At 45.0% G+C, this 18080-nt stretch overlaps 1 protein-coding gene across 2 annotated transcripts in view; it reads right to left on the reverse strand.

Moving 5' to 3' along the window:
- CAPN7 (calpain 7) overlaps nt 1-18080 on the reverse strand; it is a 218559-nt gene that overhangs the window by 103524 nt on the left and 96955 nt on the right. For both annotated transcript variants that reach the window (XM_063922347.1, XM_063922348.1), the window contains 3 exons: nt 10885-10970; nt 8907-9000; nt 6060-6206 (listed from right to left, as the gene is read on the reverse strand). In XM_063922347.1, coding sequence (XP_063778417.1) covers nt 6060-6206; nt 8907-9000; nt 10885-10970 — 327 coding nt within the window. The remainder of the gene's footprint in view (nt 1-6059; nt 6207-8906; nt 9001-10884; nt 10971-18080) is intronic.

The raw sequence follows: 18080 nt of genomic DNA on the forward strand, positions 1-18080 counted from the left end.
AGAGATGTTAGTCCAGCCTTAATATCAACATGGACCGTCATCCATTGAGTGACTATCACTCATTAGTGGGTAAGGTTTTAAACCAAACAGAATGCTGGGTGTGCTCACAAGTACCTCAAGGTCAGAGCAAGTCAGGACTAGTACCGTATCCCTTAACAATAGATGAGGTACTTGAATTAAGGGGTGGGAGACCGGTGGACAAGAAATTTAATATTTCTAGGCCCCCTAGTTTGAAGCTCCACCAATATCATGTGGATAGGTCCTAAGTATGTTTCAACATTTCCAATCCCCGAAAGCCGGGAAATTGGGAAGTGACATGGAATAACCAAACCATGGCATTTTCACACAGAGCCGATAGAATGCCCGTAGACCCAGAACTTATACGCAAAATAGCCGACGGTGGAAGGTATTTTCGGTACAGGTATACTCTAGGAAGTAGGACCATGCGGGTTGGAGAAGTATCTCCAGGGTACTGTGCGCATATCATACAGCCTGATACGTGTACTGAACAGATGAGAGAGTTAGGGATGGGATTTTTCACCTGGAAGGTTTGCAATATGGTAATGTCATATTCTGTCCCATATGTTCTCCCCGATGATGCATATTTCATATGCGGGAGGAAGGCGTATAAGTGGCTTGCCCCAAACTCAGAGGGATTGTGTTACATTGGAAGAGTGTTGCCAGAAGTAATGACCATAACCCATTATAAGATGAAAGACATTCACCGCAATGCTCAAGCTCCTTACACTCACACTCATTATGAACACATCGTTAAGAGACACCTTATAGATAGGACAGAGCACGCAGCCTCTGATTTGATCCACGAATCCACCGGGATTCAATTCCTACTCGCGTTAGATATCACCCAGAGGAATTATAAATTTTAGGTATATTCATGCGCTAGCGAACCTGATAGATAATATCACCGAGATGTATGATGACACCTTCAGGTAAACTGGGAGGGAATTGCAAGCTTACAAAACAGAACTGATCCAGCACAGGATGGTTCTCAATTACATCACAGCGGTGACAGGCGGGTACTGTGTCACCCTAGCAACTCAGTATGGTGTGAAGTGCTGCACGTATATTACAAACAGCACTGATGACCCAACCGAGGTCATAGATCAAAAGATGGACGATATCTTGCAATTGAAATGGGAGTTCCGAGACACAACCTTACCCTGACTGCTGTGAGTAATAAACTGACCGGCTGGGTCTCATGGTTGAACCCACGCAATTGGTTCTCTGGCTTAGGAGAATGGGCTCAAAATGTTATCGTGAGTGTAGGAAAGTTTCTCCTTTGTATCCTGGGAGTCGTCGTAATGATTGGTTTGATATTTAGATGTGTTCGATTCTTAACGCGGCGCAAGCGCAGTACCAAAGTGATGAGTTTGAGGAGCGGGGGCATTGTTACACAAACTGGTTTAATTTATGACCCATCAATTGAGACAATGTTGTGATAAAATGTGATTCCACGGTCCGTTACTTTCACCCATTTCTCCTTTGTTTTTCTCCCAAGCAAAAATACATCCATTCGGAAAGGACTTTGAAGGACTTTGATGGACACACTAAAGACTTTGAAAGACTTTGATGGACACACTTTAAGGACTTTGATGGACACACTAAAGACTTTGATAGACACTATAAAGACTTTTAAAGACTTTGATCACCACCCACAGCAAGGATACACCCATCCGGACAAGACTTCAATAAACACCCAAGGACGATTGCACACATTATTATGTGAATGTATTTGTGATATGTTTCTTATCTTCATCTCTACAATCTTCAGGTAGTATCACACATAGTCGACAGGTGATATCCACATATTAGCATTCACATGTTTTTCCCCCTCCATGTATCATCAACTAAATGTGCACCCCATTTGTTGGAACAAGAAGCCGAAAAGAGCTCGGTAGTGTTTGTTGGCCCACTTACAGACCCTTAATACGGGATAAGAAGGATTTAATGTATACTTCGCAATACCTCGAAGCTTATCTAGAACATGTACGGCAAGATGATACATGCCCCTCAGACATGAAGTTCATACATAAATGCTTTTACTATCCCACTAGGTCATACATTTCCTGCCTACGCCTCTCCTCCCACCACCCAATCATTTTTAGGTATTGTATTGTATATTTTTCTGTTTAATGTTTAGATAGTGGCAGTTATTGTTGACTGCCAAAGGGTGGACTGTCAAAGTCGAAAAATATCATAATACATATGCCTTGTACTAACCCCATGCACATGCCCGCTGCTCGTGCACTCGGTCCGCCGTGCGTGCACATATCCGCAATTTGCGCAAGATCGCTCCGGCGATCGTGCGCATGATATGGGTATTTACGGCGGAGTTTGTGAGCGTGTAGTGTGTTATTAGAACATAGCATATTTAACCCAAATAGCGTATATTGTAGATATTGTTCCCCTAGACCATGTCAGCGAGTATTATTAGTTTAAACAGTTCCTGGACAAAGAGATTCGCCTTTGCATGATAGAAAGGGTCAGATAAAGGTTGGAAGGTGATGTCTAGTATCCAGCTGTAGGGTATTTTGAGGGTAACATTCCGGTGTTAGTTAGAGAAAGATCGTTTGCTCCTGCGTATAGTTATGTACAAAAGTAGATTATGAACATTAACTGTATTTACTGTAAATTACATATGCGGCGGTAATCCAGAGGATACCACCCACATGAGCAGTTGGAAGAGACATCGCCCACCTTTTCAAATCCACCTATGACCTTTGCTGTAATGTAGAGACATATCTCTGTGTCCAATGAACAATGAGATTACAGTGACCATTGTATTGTGTATGCATGTTGTGTATATAAGGACCATTGTTGCCTGGCCGGTCAGAAGACTCTAAACGCTATCTGTATGACCAGCGGAGGACCGGATTCGGGTTGCGCTTGCGAATATTCTCACGTACGTACATTCTCTGTAGCCATTATTCTGTTTAGATTTACTTGTTAGCCTGTAGTGTATAAATTGTACTGTTTTATCTTTTGGAATCAATCCACGGAGGCCTTAGAACCCTGTGGTTTCAACTACAAAACAGTGTTGTGTTTTCACTTTCCTGCATGGGCTTTAAAGTAGTTTAACCTGTTTAAGGTGTATAAGCATTGTTAAGGTGTACGCACTGTGAGTACTTTGTATCGCTAGTGCTACTTAAGGTTTAAAGGTATAACATCGTTGCAGTACTTTGCTGCCAAAGGTTTAAAGTATAAGCATATCATTACATTGTATCATTAACAAGGTTTAAAGGTCATCAATTGTGCGTGCGCTCGCTGTGTGTACTCCGTACACTCAGCGCATCGTGCGTACGCCAAGTGCGTACCACGTGCAGGACTCTGTACGCAAATAGCGAACAAAGTGCGTAGCACGTGCACGTAGTCTTGCGGCCATAGCGGCTCAACGGTAATAGTGTACAAAGGGGTATAGCTCTGCGGTCTAAGATAATATCGACATTATCATTAGGACAGAACACTGAAAACCAGTATTCCAGCTCTTAAATCACGCACAATATAGTACAGGTTATCCAAAATACTTGGGACCAGAAGTATTTTGGGTATCGGATTTTTTCCATATTTTGGAACAATTGCATACCATAATAAGATATCACGGCGATTCTAAGCACAGAATGCATTTATCCAAAATTGACTCCAATAGTCAGGACATAACATCCCACCAAAATAACAGCAACCAGCCACCTCCTATTACTTACCATCCCTCTCCTTCCCTCTTACCAATTCTGACATCTTTCTCTCATGTATCTGGTGAGGAAGTCATGGCCCTCATTCATTATTCACCCCCCTCCATCTCCCCACTTGACCCTATCCCCTCCCGTCTCCTCCGTTACCTCTCTCTCTCTGCCTGCTCCCATCTTGCCCACCTCCTCAATCTCTCCCACTCATCAGACACTGTCCCCTCTTCCTTCAAGCATGCACTCGTCTCCCCTATTCTTAAAAAAACCTACCCTTGATCCACACACTCTCTCCAACTATCGACCCATCTCTCTCCTTCCTTTTGCCCCCAAACTCCTTGAGCATATTGTCTATAACTGCCTGGCTGCCTTTCTTTCCTCCCACTCACTCACTACCTGACCCATTCCAGTCTGGCTTCCGTCCTCTCCACTCCACTGAAACTGCCAGCACTAAAGTCTGCAATGATCTCCTGTCTGCTAAATCCAAGGGTCACTACTCTTTTCTTATTCTTCTTGACCTCTCTGCTGCTTTTGACACTGTGGAACACCCTCCCCTTCTGCAAATCCTTCACTCACTTGGTCTGCATGATACTGCCCTCTCCTGGTTGTCCTCCTACCTCTCTGACCGTACCTTCTCTGTCTCCTCTCATGGCTCCACCTCCCCCCCACTTCCACTAACTGTAGGTGTCCCCCAAGGCTCTGTTCTTGGTCCTCTCCTTTTCTCTCTCTCTATACATCCTCCTTAAGAGATCTCATTAGCTCTTTTGACTTACAATATCATCTCTATACTCAAATCTACCTTTCCTCCCCTGACCTCTCTCCTGCTCTCCTCACTCATGTATCCAACTGTCTCTCTGTTATCTCTTCCTGGATGTCTCAGCGCTTTCTTAAACTTAACATGAGCTGATCATCTTCCCACCCTCCCGCACAACCTCACCTCCCACAATTTCACTATCTATAGATGGCACTACTATCTCCTCCAGCCCCCAAGTGCGCTCTCTTGGAGTAATCCTTGACTCCTCCCTCTCCTTCAAACCACACATTCAGCACCTATCACAAATCTGTAATTTTCATCTCAAAAATATTTCCAGGATCAGACCCTTTCTCACCCAGGATGCCACTAAGACCCTTATCCACTCACTGGTCATCTCCTCCTGACTGGCATCCCTAACACACTACATCCACCTCACCTCTCTTACTAGCCCTTCACTGGCTCTCTCCCCCCTTCAGAATCCATTTCAAGCTTCTCACACTCACTTACAAATCCCTCACTCACTCCTCTCCCAGTTACATCTCTGACCTTATCTCCCTTTACACTCCCGCCCGTCCTCTTCGCTCTGCTAATGCACGCCGCCTCTCCTGCCCTCTGATTACCTCCAACCACTCCTACCTCCAAGATTTTGCACATGCTGCTCCCTTTTTCTGGAATTCTCTATCTCCCCCTCTCAGACTCTCCACCTCTCTACAAAACTTCAAGCGGGCTCTCAAGACACACTTCTTCACCCAACCCAGCCGTCTCTCATCCTAAGCCTTCTGTGGCCCACGCTCACTTTCTACCCCATCTGTTTCACCCCTGTCTGTGTGCCGCTCCCCTTTAAAATGTAAGCTCTCACGAGCATGGTCCTCTTCCCTCATGTGCTTTTACGTCTCTCACTTAAATTATCTTTTCAAAACTCCCTTTGATGGCACCAAATCCTTCGGTTTTTTGCCACCCTGATACTTATTTCAGTGCTGTTTACTGACGCAGCTATGTTTATATATATCCTGTACTTGTCCTAAATTGTATTGAACTGCAAGTCACTGTCTTCATGTTTTGCTTATTTGTTTACTCTGCAATTGTTTGCTGCGGATCCCATGTGGCGCCATAAAAATAAAGGATAATAATAATAATAATGTTTCAAATACACCTTATACACAGCCTGAAGATAATTTTAGCCAATATTTTTAATAACTTTGTGCATTAATCAAAGTGTGTGTACATTCACACAATTTATTTATGTTTCATATACACCTTATACACACAGCCTGAAGGTCATTTAATGCAATATTTTTAATAACTTTGTGTATTAAACAAAGTTTTTGTACATTGAGCCATCAAAAAATAAAGGTTTCACTATCTCACTCTCAACTCAAAAAATTCTGTATTTCGGAATATTTGGAAATGGGATACTCAACCTGTATAACCAAAAACACTTTGCATGCCTCGTTTCTGAATAAACGTTTCTGGAGTCAGGCCGAATTGTGGCTGAAAGGAGGACACTAAGCAGCACAATAATAGCAAACTAAGTTAATGATGATGATTCATGAAGATGTGTGAAAAATAACCAATCACTATTTTTAGCTAGGGATATATCTTACCGAATTAGATCCCGGGAAGTCATACCCTCCCATCACTTTCATGTAGGCCTTTTCAATCAGAGACACCCACAGCTCATTCTTGTTGTTAGAATATGAACACAGCAACTCTCCATTGTGATCCACAGGCAGAAAATCATCAATAATAACCTGTTACACAATCCAAGCATCAGGAATAGAAGCATATACACACTTACTTTCAGCTACTGTAACGTTATCAAGCAAATCATCCATATAACATATGAAAGTACCCTAGTATGTAAGAGGCACTTGTAGTAACTGTTACTTACAGACCAATGGGCCTAATTCAGATCTGATCGCAGCAGCAAATTTGTTAGCTAATGAGCAAAACCATGTGCACTGCAGGTGGGGCAGATATAAAATGTGCAGAGAGAGTTAGATTTGGGTGGGGTGCGTTCACACTGAAATCTAACTTGCAGTGTAAAAATACAGCAGCCAGTATTTACCCTGCACAGAAACAAAATAACCCACCCAAATCTAACTCTCTCTGCACATGTTATAGCTGCCCCCCCTGCAGTGCACATGGGGGGTAATTCTGAGTTGATCGCAGCAGGAACTTTGTTAGCAGTTGGGCAAAACCATGTGCACTGCAGGGGAGGCAGATATAACATTGGCAGAGAGAGAGAGAGATTTGGGTGTGGTGAGTTAAATCTGCAATCTAAATTGCAGTGTAAAAATAAAGCAGCCGGTATTTACCCTGCACAGAAACAAAATAACCCACCCAAATCTAACTCTCTCTGCACATGTTATATCTGCCTCCCCTGCAGTGCACATGGTTTTGACCAACTGCTAAAAAATTTCCTGCTGCGATCAACTTGGAATTACCCCCATGGTTTTGCCCATTAGCTAGCAAATTTGCTGCTGCGATCAGATCTGAATTAGTCCCAATATCCTCTATATCAGAGGCATCCAAACTACAGCCTGCAGACCAAATGCAGCCCACCACCTGCTACATTGCAGCCATCGTGTTCTAGCAAGGCTGTGTTTGGTTTGGACTGCACTGGAGGTGGGGGGAAATAGAGCATCTTCCAGTGCCGTTCCCAAATTCCGGACACATGCGGTAATCAGATTGAATCTGGTCTCTGCAGTCACAGCTCCTGCAACCTACTCTGAGGTACACACATGCATTTACAGGTGTTATTGATTATTTAATTAGCGACACTGCTTTGTAGTAGATTTGGGGATATTAGTGTGTGGCTTATGAACTGGGGCACTGCTTTGTGGCATATATATTTAGGGCAAAGCTGCCTGGCACATTATGAAGTGGGGGCCCTGTTCTGAGTCAGATTATAAACTGGGGGAAGTAATGTGTGGCATATTATGAATTTAAGGCACAGATGTGCGGCATGTTATGAATTGGAAGCAGTGCACTGCTGTGTGGCATATGAATTGTGAGATTTGTTGTGTGGCATATGAATAGGGAGCATTGCTGTATGGCATATGAATAGGGAGCATTGCTGTGTAGCATATGAATAGGGAGCATTGCTGTGTGGCATATGAATAGGGAGCACTGCTGTGTGGCATATGAATAGGGAGCACTGCTGTGTGGCATATGAATAGGGAGCATTGCTGTGTGGCATATGAATAGGGAGCACTGCTGTGTGGCATATGAATAGGGAGCACTGCTGTGTGGCATATGAATAGGGAGCACTGCTGTGTGGCATATGAATAGGGAGCACTGCTGTGTGGCATATGAATAGGGAGCATTGCTGTGTGGCATATGAATAGAGAGCATTGCTGTGTGGCATATGAATAGAGAGCATTGCTGTGTGGCATATGAATAGGGAGCATTGCTGCGTGGCATACGAATAGGGAGCATTGCTGCGTGGCATACGAATAGGGAGCATTGCTGCGTGGCATACGAATAGGGAGCATTGCTGCGTGGCATACGAATAGGGAGCATTGCTGTGTGGCATATGAATAGGGAGCATTGCTGTGTGGCATACGAATAGGGAGCATTGCTGCGTGGCATATGAATAGGGAGCATTGCTGCGTGGCATAGGAATAGGGAGCATTGCTGCGTGGCATACGAATAGGGAGCATTGCTGCGTGGCATATGAATAGGGAGCATTGCTGCGTGGCATAGGAATAGGGAGCATTGCTGCGTGGCATACGAATAGGGAGCATTGCTGCGTGGCATATGAATAGGGAGCATTGCTGTGTGGCATATGAATAGGGAGCATTGCTGTGTGGCATATGAATAGGGAGCATTGCTGTGTGGCATACTGTATGAATAGGAAGCATTGGTGTGTGGCATACTGTATGAATAGGAAGCATTGGTGTGTGGCATACTGTATGAATAGGGAGAATTGCTGTGTGGCATATGACTAGGGAGCATTGCTGTGTGGCATAAGAATAGGGGGCATTGCTTTGTGGCATATGAATAGGGAGCATTGTTGTGTGGCATATCAATAGGGAACATTGCTGTGTGGAATATGAATTTGGAGCACAGATTGTGGCATATTATGAATTAGAAGCACTGCTCTGATGCATATTATTAATTGGTGGCAATACTGTGTGGCATATTATAAATTGGGGCACAGATCTGTGGCACAGTAATTAGGGACACTGCTCTGTGATTTATAATTAATTGGGAGGCATATCATGAATTTGGGGCACTGTTGTGTGGCAACTTATAAATTGGAAACACTGCTGTGTGCATATTATGCATCTCATTACAGAGAGTAAAATTTAAATCTAAAATCATGAAAAATACACTTAAACTTTTAGTGTTTCTTATTATAAGATTTAAATAATTTAAATAGCTCATAACTGCAATTATTAAACAGGCGTTTAATATACACCCCCTGCAATAAGACAAGCACTTACCTTTCTGGGTACACCATTAATATGTAGTTTCACCATGTACTTCCCACAGGGGTTATATTCTGGTTCTCCTCTTTTATTCTGTGGGTAGATGACGCTGAGTGATGGACACACATAATGAGGAGATATACTGTCCATTCTAATTATACAATATGCAACCTAGGCTACTAAAGAGTATTTCTAAAGCTACATCCACTGACCCACATGGGGCACACAGAAGGCTGCTGACATGTACACATACACTATTTTTTCCTATAACATACAAGAATTTCCCAAACTAAATGTTTATACTAGAATTACCTACATCATGTTATATATTATCTCAGCCTCATCTTAACACACTTTTTGACTGTCAGTGTTATATCCCGTAGTTCTGGTCTCTCACGTTTTACTACCCTTATAAACTGTAAGCTGTAACAAGCAATGTCATTACTGTTATTTCTGTCCGTCTGTAAAACTGAAAGTTACTTTGCATCCGTGGCGTATTTAAGTACCGCTGGATGCTCAAGCCATGGCCCATTCCACATACTGATCACCATTAAAATCTTCTCCAGCCCATGATTCTCCACTCCTAATGTATTAATAAATACAGCTAGCCTCATTCTTTAATTATTTTGCAACACAGAGAAAGTCAGTAACATGGTCGACAGTTAATAGGTAGACACCAGATGGTTAATAGTGAATAAATCGACAAGGTCAAAAGGTCAACAGGATTAAAAGGTTGACATTCACATGGTCAACATGATTTTTTTTTTGTTATTTTAGTCTAACCCTAACCCTCCCCCTAGTACATAACCCTAACCCTCCCCCTAACACAAAACCCTAACCCTCCCACTAGTGCCCAACCCTAACCTTCCCACGAGTGCCTAACCCTCCAAGTGCCTAACCCTAACCTTCCCCCTAGTGCCCAACCCTAACCCTCCCCATAGTTCTTAACTCTGGCCCTCCCCCTAGTGCCCAACCCTCCCCATAGTACAAAACCCTAACACTCCCCCTAGTATATAACTCTAACCCTCCCCCTAGCGCCTAACCCTCCCCCTAGTACATACCCTTAACCCTCCCCTAGTACATAACTCTAACCCACCCCTTAGTGCCTAACCCTAAGCCTAGTACATAACCGTCCCCCTAGTGCCTAACCCTCCCCCTAACACAAAACCCTAACCCTCCCCCTAGTACATAATCCTAATCCTCCCCCTAATACATAACCCTAACCCTCCCCTAGTACATAACCCTAACCCTCCCCCTAGTACATAACCTTAACCCTCCCCCTAGTACATAACCTTAACCCTCCTCCTAGTACATAACCCTAACCCTTCCCCTAGTGCCTAATCCTAACCCTCCCCCTGGTGCCCAACCCTAATCCTCCCCCTAGTACAAAACCCTAATCCTCCCCCTAGCATATAACTCTAACCCTCACTCAAGTGCTTAACCCTAGCCATAAACATCATAAAAACCATGTGTAGACCTTTTTTTGTGTTTACCATTTGAACACTGACCTTTTATCCCTATCAACCTAATGTCCCTGTTGACCTTTGGACCCCATCAACCTACTGACTGTCAATCCACCATCATGATACGGAAGTCACAAGCCTTAAAGTCTATGACAGTTCTCCCCCCCCCCCCTTGTTAAAATGTGTCAGTGTGTGTAGATCACTATGTGTAATCTTTTACTTTGCATAACACTGCAGGAAAGATCTATTACTGTACAGACTAATCATAACATAAACATGTGGCTTTTTTTTTAAAAAAAGTAGCCTAATTAATAGTATTGGGTTGAGACTTCATAAAGCTAGGGAGAATATCAGAAAAGATTTGCTTGTAATAGCAACAGGTTAAAGGTTTTGTAGCAGGACCATTTGCAAACAACCAGAAACTGCACCTCTACATCTCACAGTATAAAGACAATAACTGTTGCATTAGTTAATCTAGATTATTTGAATACTTGTTAGTGTCCCAAACTGTGCTTGTATCTCAGACATACCTTGTAATGAGCTTCTTGTTATATCGTCTCTCATAAGCAGCGCTAATGGCGAGGGAGGCCACGAAGGAGCAATCTGACACTATTGTCTGGGTACAAATAAGACATATTTTGGTTACTAGAAAAGAAAGAAATTTATAGCCATAACGCTTTGTCGCCAGCAATGTATACCCTGTATCCCACAGGCAACACTAACCTCCATTCTCAAGAACACTGAACAAGGGATCGTAAGAGCCGTTAAAAACTACAACTATTGGAACACTATTGAACAGTGTGCAACCATGCTGTTGTCACAATATTGCATAATAAAATGAATCATACAAAAGCTTAAACTTCTGGAATAGTCACATTTTGCAACCCCCAACTAGTAAAACCTTTATTGCCCCATACCAGGGACCCCAGCGATTGGGACAACTCACCCCTGAAAGTATCGGAATAACTGTCTCCTGTGAAAAACTGGTAGGAGGAGAGGCATGAGCAGAGTCCTGTCAGTTTCCAACACAGACACCAACTGTGCAGTCACAACTCTATTCTTCTAACATGGTTTAAGTGACAAAGCATTCTTTGGTTATTAAGGGGCAGATGTATTAAGCCTGGAGAAGTGATACAGCCGTGATAAAGCAGTGATAAGTGGAAGGTGAGAATGTACTAGCCAATCAGCTCATAACTGTCATTTTTCAAACACATAATGATTGGCTGGTGCACTTTCCACTTATCACTTTTTTATCACTTCTCCAGGCTTAATACATCTGCCCCTAAGTAACCTATTTGGTCAACACAGAAAAGTGGCTAAAGCCCTGCTGGAGGTGAGTTCTCCTGAAAAAGAGGGGACTATTAAAATGATATAGTCTCCTCTATTTGCTAGTTGATGAGAACAGTTTTGTGGCATTATCCTAACTCTATTTTAGAGGTTCAAGAGAAATCCTGCAGTGAGCCTCTAACGTCAGGTTCCAGAAAGTGCGCTCAAACGATACAGGTACACCACCGATTTTCCGGCATCTTTTGGTCCAGCACCTCTTAATTCGGCAACTCGGAGTCGCTGTTTGTCATTTGTAGTAATTTCAACATAAGTGCAGACGACATAAAGAGATGACTTCCAACAAGAGTGCAAGTGCCAAATTCACATTTATTAGTTACTTTAATTAAAACGCTTTGGAACTACTGGCAGTGCCCTATCTGACGGGTCGAATGTGTATTACCATTTTACCGTATGTGACCACTGTTAAATCTGGCAACATCGAAAATCCGGCACTGTGCTGAAACCAAGGGTGGCAGAAAATCGGTGGTGTACCTGTATATTGTTACGCTATTAGAGCAGGGCGTGACAAATTTTTCTAATATCTAGGAGCCGGGATGAAAGTATAGGAGCTAGGACCCAACCCCCCCCCCCAGAAAAAAATAAAAATTAAAAATGTACTGAAACTCCTCCCCTGCCACAGCACTGAGCAGCCCCCCCCCCCTCCCTCCCCCCCAGCAACCCAATCCCCATGGCCACATTAATGAGCAGCTTGTGCAGCTAATCCCCACAGGCTACCAACCACACCACAGACTTCCCTCGGTTAAACAATACCTCCTACCCTGTGGCCACAACACTACCCCTCCGAAGCCGTAATCCCCGGCCACGCATAGATCCTCTTATTGGAGATCTCTATGCAGTCGGAGTTTGGAGACAGAGCAGGATGGGACAGCCAGGCACAGCAGTCAGCACAGGCCGGGACAGACACTCAGCATATGCACTCCTGTGCAAGATATGGCTGCCATAATACAGGCACGCCTCCAAAAAATCTCAGCTGGGGCTGAAGAGGATCTGCTTCCTCCCTCCAAAATCTGGTAGCCAGGCAGCAAAATCTAGGGGCTATGGCTACCTGGCCGCTGGGATTTGTCGAGCCCTGTATTAGAGGGTCAGATACATGGTCTCTAATGTGGCATCTGTCCATACCCTTTAAGCATATAAATATTAAATATAACCCTTTAAGCACCCTAGTAGGCCCTTCATGTCCCAGTCCAACACTGTGCAAATCACATTACATGAGAAATGCCAGCTTTCTGGTAAGTATTCTCACTGTTTCTCCAACAACTCATTAACACCAAATTGTTATTTTTTTCCTTTGCACCCCATAGAGGTGCACAGGAAAACCGGATGAAGGATTACTGTAATAAACGATTTTGTGCTCAGCTGCCCATTGGCACTATGTGAATATGAACAGAAATGTGCAGTATACTTATTAGTTTCGTTTTAACATCCACTTTACATTTTACTTTATTTTCTAAAGTCAGGATGACTATACCGACTGCGGACAGTTCTGATTAACTCGCAACACTCCTTGTAGCATGCTGCTCTGCTGGAGCCAAAAGGCAGCTATAGATGTGTCCTCTTACATCTTTGCTCCATGCGCTACAATTCGCATTACACATAATGCGTGAGTGCCGTGTGACTCAGTAGCACAGAGCGTCTTTTGTTGTGTTTTTTCAGCGAAAATACGTCTTAGACGCAAAGTAATGTAATAATAGTATGGGTGTGGTATGAGTTGCCGGCGGCCGGGTACCCGGCGGACATCATACCGGCACTGGGATCCCGACCGCTGGCGAGCGCAAATTAGCCCCTTGCAGGCTCGCTGCGCTGGCCACGCTGCGGGCACGGTGGCGCGTGTAATATTTATTCTCCCTCCAGGGGAGTTGTGGACCCCAAAGAGGGAGAAAAGGTGTCGGTATGGCGGTTGTCGGGATTCCGGCGCCTGTATACTGTGCGCCGGGATCCCAACAACCGGTATACTGAATACCACCCCATAAGACACATGAGCAGTTTCTGCTGGTAACATAAATTGCAGCATGCCTATAGTCTGTGTGTGACTGCAACTGTATTTGCATACAAAAAGGAGATTTATGGTAAGACTTACCATCGTTAAATCTCTTTCTGCGAGGTACACTGGATTCCACAGGGAATAACATTGGGGTGTAGAGTTGGATCTTGATCCGAGGCACCAACAGGCTAAAGCTTTGACTGTTCCCAAGATGCACTGCACCGCCTCCTCTATCACCGCCTACATGCACTGAAGCTCAGTTTTGTTAACCAGTACAATGCAGTAGCAGGTAAGAGAGACAATAGTAGTTAGACATATAAAACCACATTCTCACGACAGGAGAAGGTACCAGCGGCTAATGCCATACAAACCCAAAGAAGCTAAGTGCGTCAGGGTGGGCGCCCTGTGGAATCCAGTGTACCTCGCAGAAAGAGATTTAACAATGGTAAGTTTTACCATAAATCTCCTTTTCTGCAGCGGGGTACACTGGTATTCCACAGGTATGGGATGCACAGGGATGGGACGCACTGTAGCGGGCACAAAAACCCGGCGTCCAAAGGAAGCACCCTGGGAGGCAGAAGTTTCAAAGGCATAGAACCTGATGAACGTGTTCACTGAGGACAGCGTAGCCGCCTTGCACAATTGTTCTGCGGACGCGCCACAGCAGGCCACCCAAGAAGGTCCAACAGACAGAGTTGAATGGGCCTTGATAGCAGCATAGCCTGCGCATAAGCTTGTGCAATCACCATTCTAATTCATCTGGCCAAAGTTTGCTTATTCGCAGGCCAGCCACGCTTGTGAAAACCAAAAAGGACAAAGAGAATCAGATCTCCAAAGAGAAGCAGTTCTCTTCACATAGATATGTAATACCCTGAAGTTTTTTTTTTAAATAGGGACCCCCTGTTTTTTTTATTTATTGAAAGTCTCCATACTCTCCCTATGCAGCCCTATAGTATGACAGGTCTGAACTTTATGTGACCCTGTCAGATTGGGACAGGGATTTTGGCGCCAATTCTCTGGTCCTGTCACCTCTTACCCAGCAACATAAAAAGTCTGGGAAACATGTCCCCAGCTGATTGGGTCCCCTGGGTTGTAGGGCAGAGTGACCAGGGGGTGGTCTGTTGCTGGGGCCCCGGGAGCCAGTCATCATAGAGGAGAGGGGAGGTGGAGGAGCACCAGGACCCTTAAAAGAAGCCTCACAGCACAGGAGAGGGGCCCCTGGAGGAATGGGAATATGTACCTGGGGAAGTGGAGCCATGTAGTGTCCAGAGCCTGAAGACTGGAGTATGCAGCGCTGGGAGGATCGCTGCCAGAGGAGCCCCGGGAGGAATGGGAAGATTACCTGGGGAAGGTGTCGCCATGTAGCCCCAGGAGCCGCCTGCCAGTGTGTGAGGGCCGTCTGCGCAGAGAAGAAGCAGAGGGGAGAACCAGCGACCGGAGCACCAGTGCCAGGAGAATGCCGGAGACCCTGCCTGAGGAGAAGAGCTGGTCGCGTCAGTGCCAGCGGGGATGGAGCGCGGAGAAGAGCCGCTGCTGCCGAGAGACTGGAGCGCTGGGCCGTAGGAACCGCAGCCCGTCCAGCAGAGCAGTGATGACATCCGTCCCCTGGATTCCAAGGAGCGGCAGCGGGTGAGAGAGCAGGCATCGCGGAGGACGACCCTGCAAAGAAGACCCCCGGCGAGGACCCCTGGCTGCAGAGTGATGACGGCGCAGACGGACGGCGGGAGTGCGGTATGGAGGAGGGGATCCCGTGACCAATGGCACGGACCGGAGGCTGCAGCGAGAAGACCCCAGCGTGGAGAGGACAGCGCAGACCCCAGCGTGGAAAGGACGCCGCGGACCGGAGCTGACGAAGACATCGCCGGCAGGAGGAGGGAGACTCCAGACAGCAGCGCTGAAGATGCGGAGGTGGCAGAAGCGCCGCAGCGAGGGGTGAGAACTTGCAAACAACCCTTCCGCTGCATAACTCTGCCCTGCCCATGCCCTTCCACTGCAAGACTCTGCCATAGGGGTTAGTTCTAATAAGGGGGTAGGTTCCCCTTCAGCAGTGCCCCGCAGGACATATTTAAAAATAGGGGGCAGGCCCCCCCCCCTTTGTTAGTGCCCCTCACTAATTAGCCCTTCCGCTGCTTGAACTCGGCATTGGGGATGTAGTGTAACGAGGGGTAGTCTCCCCTCATTAATCAGTGCCCGCAAGTTATGTTTGTTTAAAAGGAGCTGGGTTTCCCCAATTGAATCTCACGTCAGGAGTGAGATATTTTGTATGTGAATGTGCTTATCTGCAATTGAGTTATGCTGGTATCTATAGTTCTTTCATGCAAGCTCCGCCCAACAGTTTAATAGTCAATGTGAATGCGCTTATCTGCAAGTGAGTTATGCTGGTATCTATAGTTCTTTCATGCAAGCTCCGCCCAGCAGTTTAATAGTCAATGTGAATGTGCTTATCTGCAAGTGAGTTATGCTGGTATCTATAGTTCTTTCATGCAAGCTCCGCCCAACAGTTTAATAGTCAATGTGAATGCGCTTATCTGTAATTGAGTTATGCTGGTATCTATAGTTCTTTCATGTAAGCTCCGCCCAGCAGTTTAATAGTCAATGTGAATGTGCTTATCTGCAAGTGAGTTATGCTGGTATCTATAGTTCTTTCATGCAAGCTCCGCCCAACAGTTTAATAGTCAATGTGAATGCGCTTATCTGTAATTGAGTTATGCTGGTATCTATAGTTCTTTCATGCAAGCTCCGCCCAGCAGTTTAATAGTCAATGTTAATGTGCTTATCTGCAAGTGAGTTATGCTTGTATCTATAGTTCTTTCATGCAAGCTCCGCCCAGCAGTTTAATAGTCAATGTGAATGTGCTTATCTGCAAGTGAGTTATGCTGGTATCTATAGTTCTTTCATGCAAGCTCCGCCCAGCAGTTTAATAGTCAATGTGAATGTGTTTATCTGTAATTGAGTTATGCTGGTATCTATAGTTCTTTCATGCAAGCTCCGCCCAGCAGTTTAATAGTCAATGTTAATGTGCTTATCTGCAAGTGAGTTATGCTGGTATCTATAGTTCTTTCATGCAAGCTCCGCCCAGCAGTTTAATAGTCAATGTTAATGTGCTTATCTGCAAGTGAGTTATGCTGGTATCTATAGTTCTTTCATGCAAGCTCCGCCCAGCAGTTTAATAGTCAATGTGAATGTGCTTATCTGTAATTGAGTTATGCTGGTATCTATAGTTCTTTCATGCAAGCTCCGCCCAGCAGTTTAATAGCCAATGTGAATGTGCTTATCTGTAATTGAGTTATGCTGGTATCTATAGTTCTTTCATGCAAGCTCCGCCCAGCAGTTTAATAGTCAATGTTAATGTGCTTATCTGCAAGTGAGTTATGCTGGTACCTATAGTTCTTTCATGCAAGCTCCGCCCAGCAGTTTAATAGCCAATGTGAATGTGCTTATCTGCAATTGAGTTATGCTGGTAACCGTGGTTTAGAAGCCATAACCAGCCTGCTTCAAGTGTGCACCAGTTACCTGCTTACCTGTCACTTGTATTGCCAACGCTGGTTACCTGAGACTGTTATTTAAAAGCCATAACCAGCCTGCTTCTAGTGTGCACCAGTTACCTGCTTTCCCGCCACCTGTATTGCTAATGCTGGTTACCTGAGACTGAAGTATAGCAGCCATAAGCAGCCTGCTCCAACTGTGCATCTGTTTCCTGTTTACCTGCCTCTTGTTAATTTTGTTAGGATAATAAAATGGAGTTGAATCCTGTAGCTATGTTTGTGTTGTCATTGTGTCTGAGAGGTAAAGCAGGTCTGCCGCTCTGATCACCCGAACCTGATTCACATTTGCACCCCACAGTTTAGTTTAAGTGTTCGGCACCGTAAACGTTATGTGTTTGTGGGTGTTACAGACACGGAGAGCCCGTACCACATCCAAAGACCGCTCTTTGGATGACAAACCAGGAGAGATAAAGGCCTGAACCACAATCTCTTGGTTAAAGGTGGAAAGACGACACCACCTTAGGAAGATAACCAGGGTGAGTTCTAAGAACCGCACGGTCACGGTGAAAAATCAGAAAGGGTGACCGACAGGATAAGGCACCCAAGTCTGAAACCTGTTGAGCAGAGGCAATAGCCAGCAAAAATAAGACCTTAAGCGTAAGACATTTAAGGTCCAGACTCAAGAGGTTCAAATGCAGACTCTTGAAGGGCATTCAGAACGACGGACAAATCCCAAGGAGGCACAGGAGGAACATAGGGAGGCTGAATCCGTAAAACACCCTGAGTGAAAGTATGAACGTCAGGCAGAGATGCAATTTTTCTCTGAAACCACACCGACAAGGCTGAAATATGAACCTTGAGGGAGGCCAGACTTGTCTCAGTCTCCCCTCCGTGATCCCAGCAGCGCTGTCAT

Source organism: Pseudophryne corroboree, chromosome 5 (genome assembly GCF_028390025.1).
Source record: "Pseudophryne corroboree isolate aPseCor3 chromosome 5, aPseCor3.hap2, whole genome shotgun sequence".
NCBI lineage: Eukaryota > Metazoa > Chordata > Amphibia > Anura > Myobatrachidae > Pseudophryne > Pseudophryne corroboree.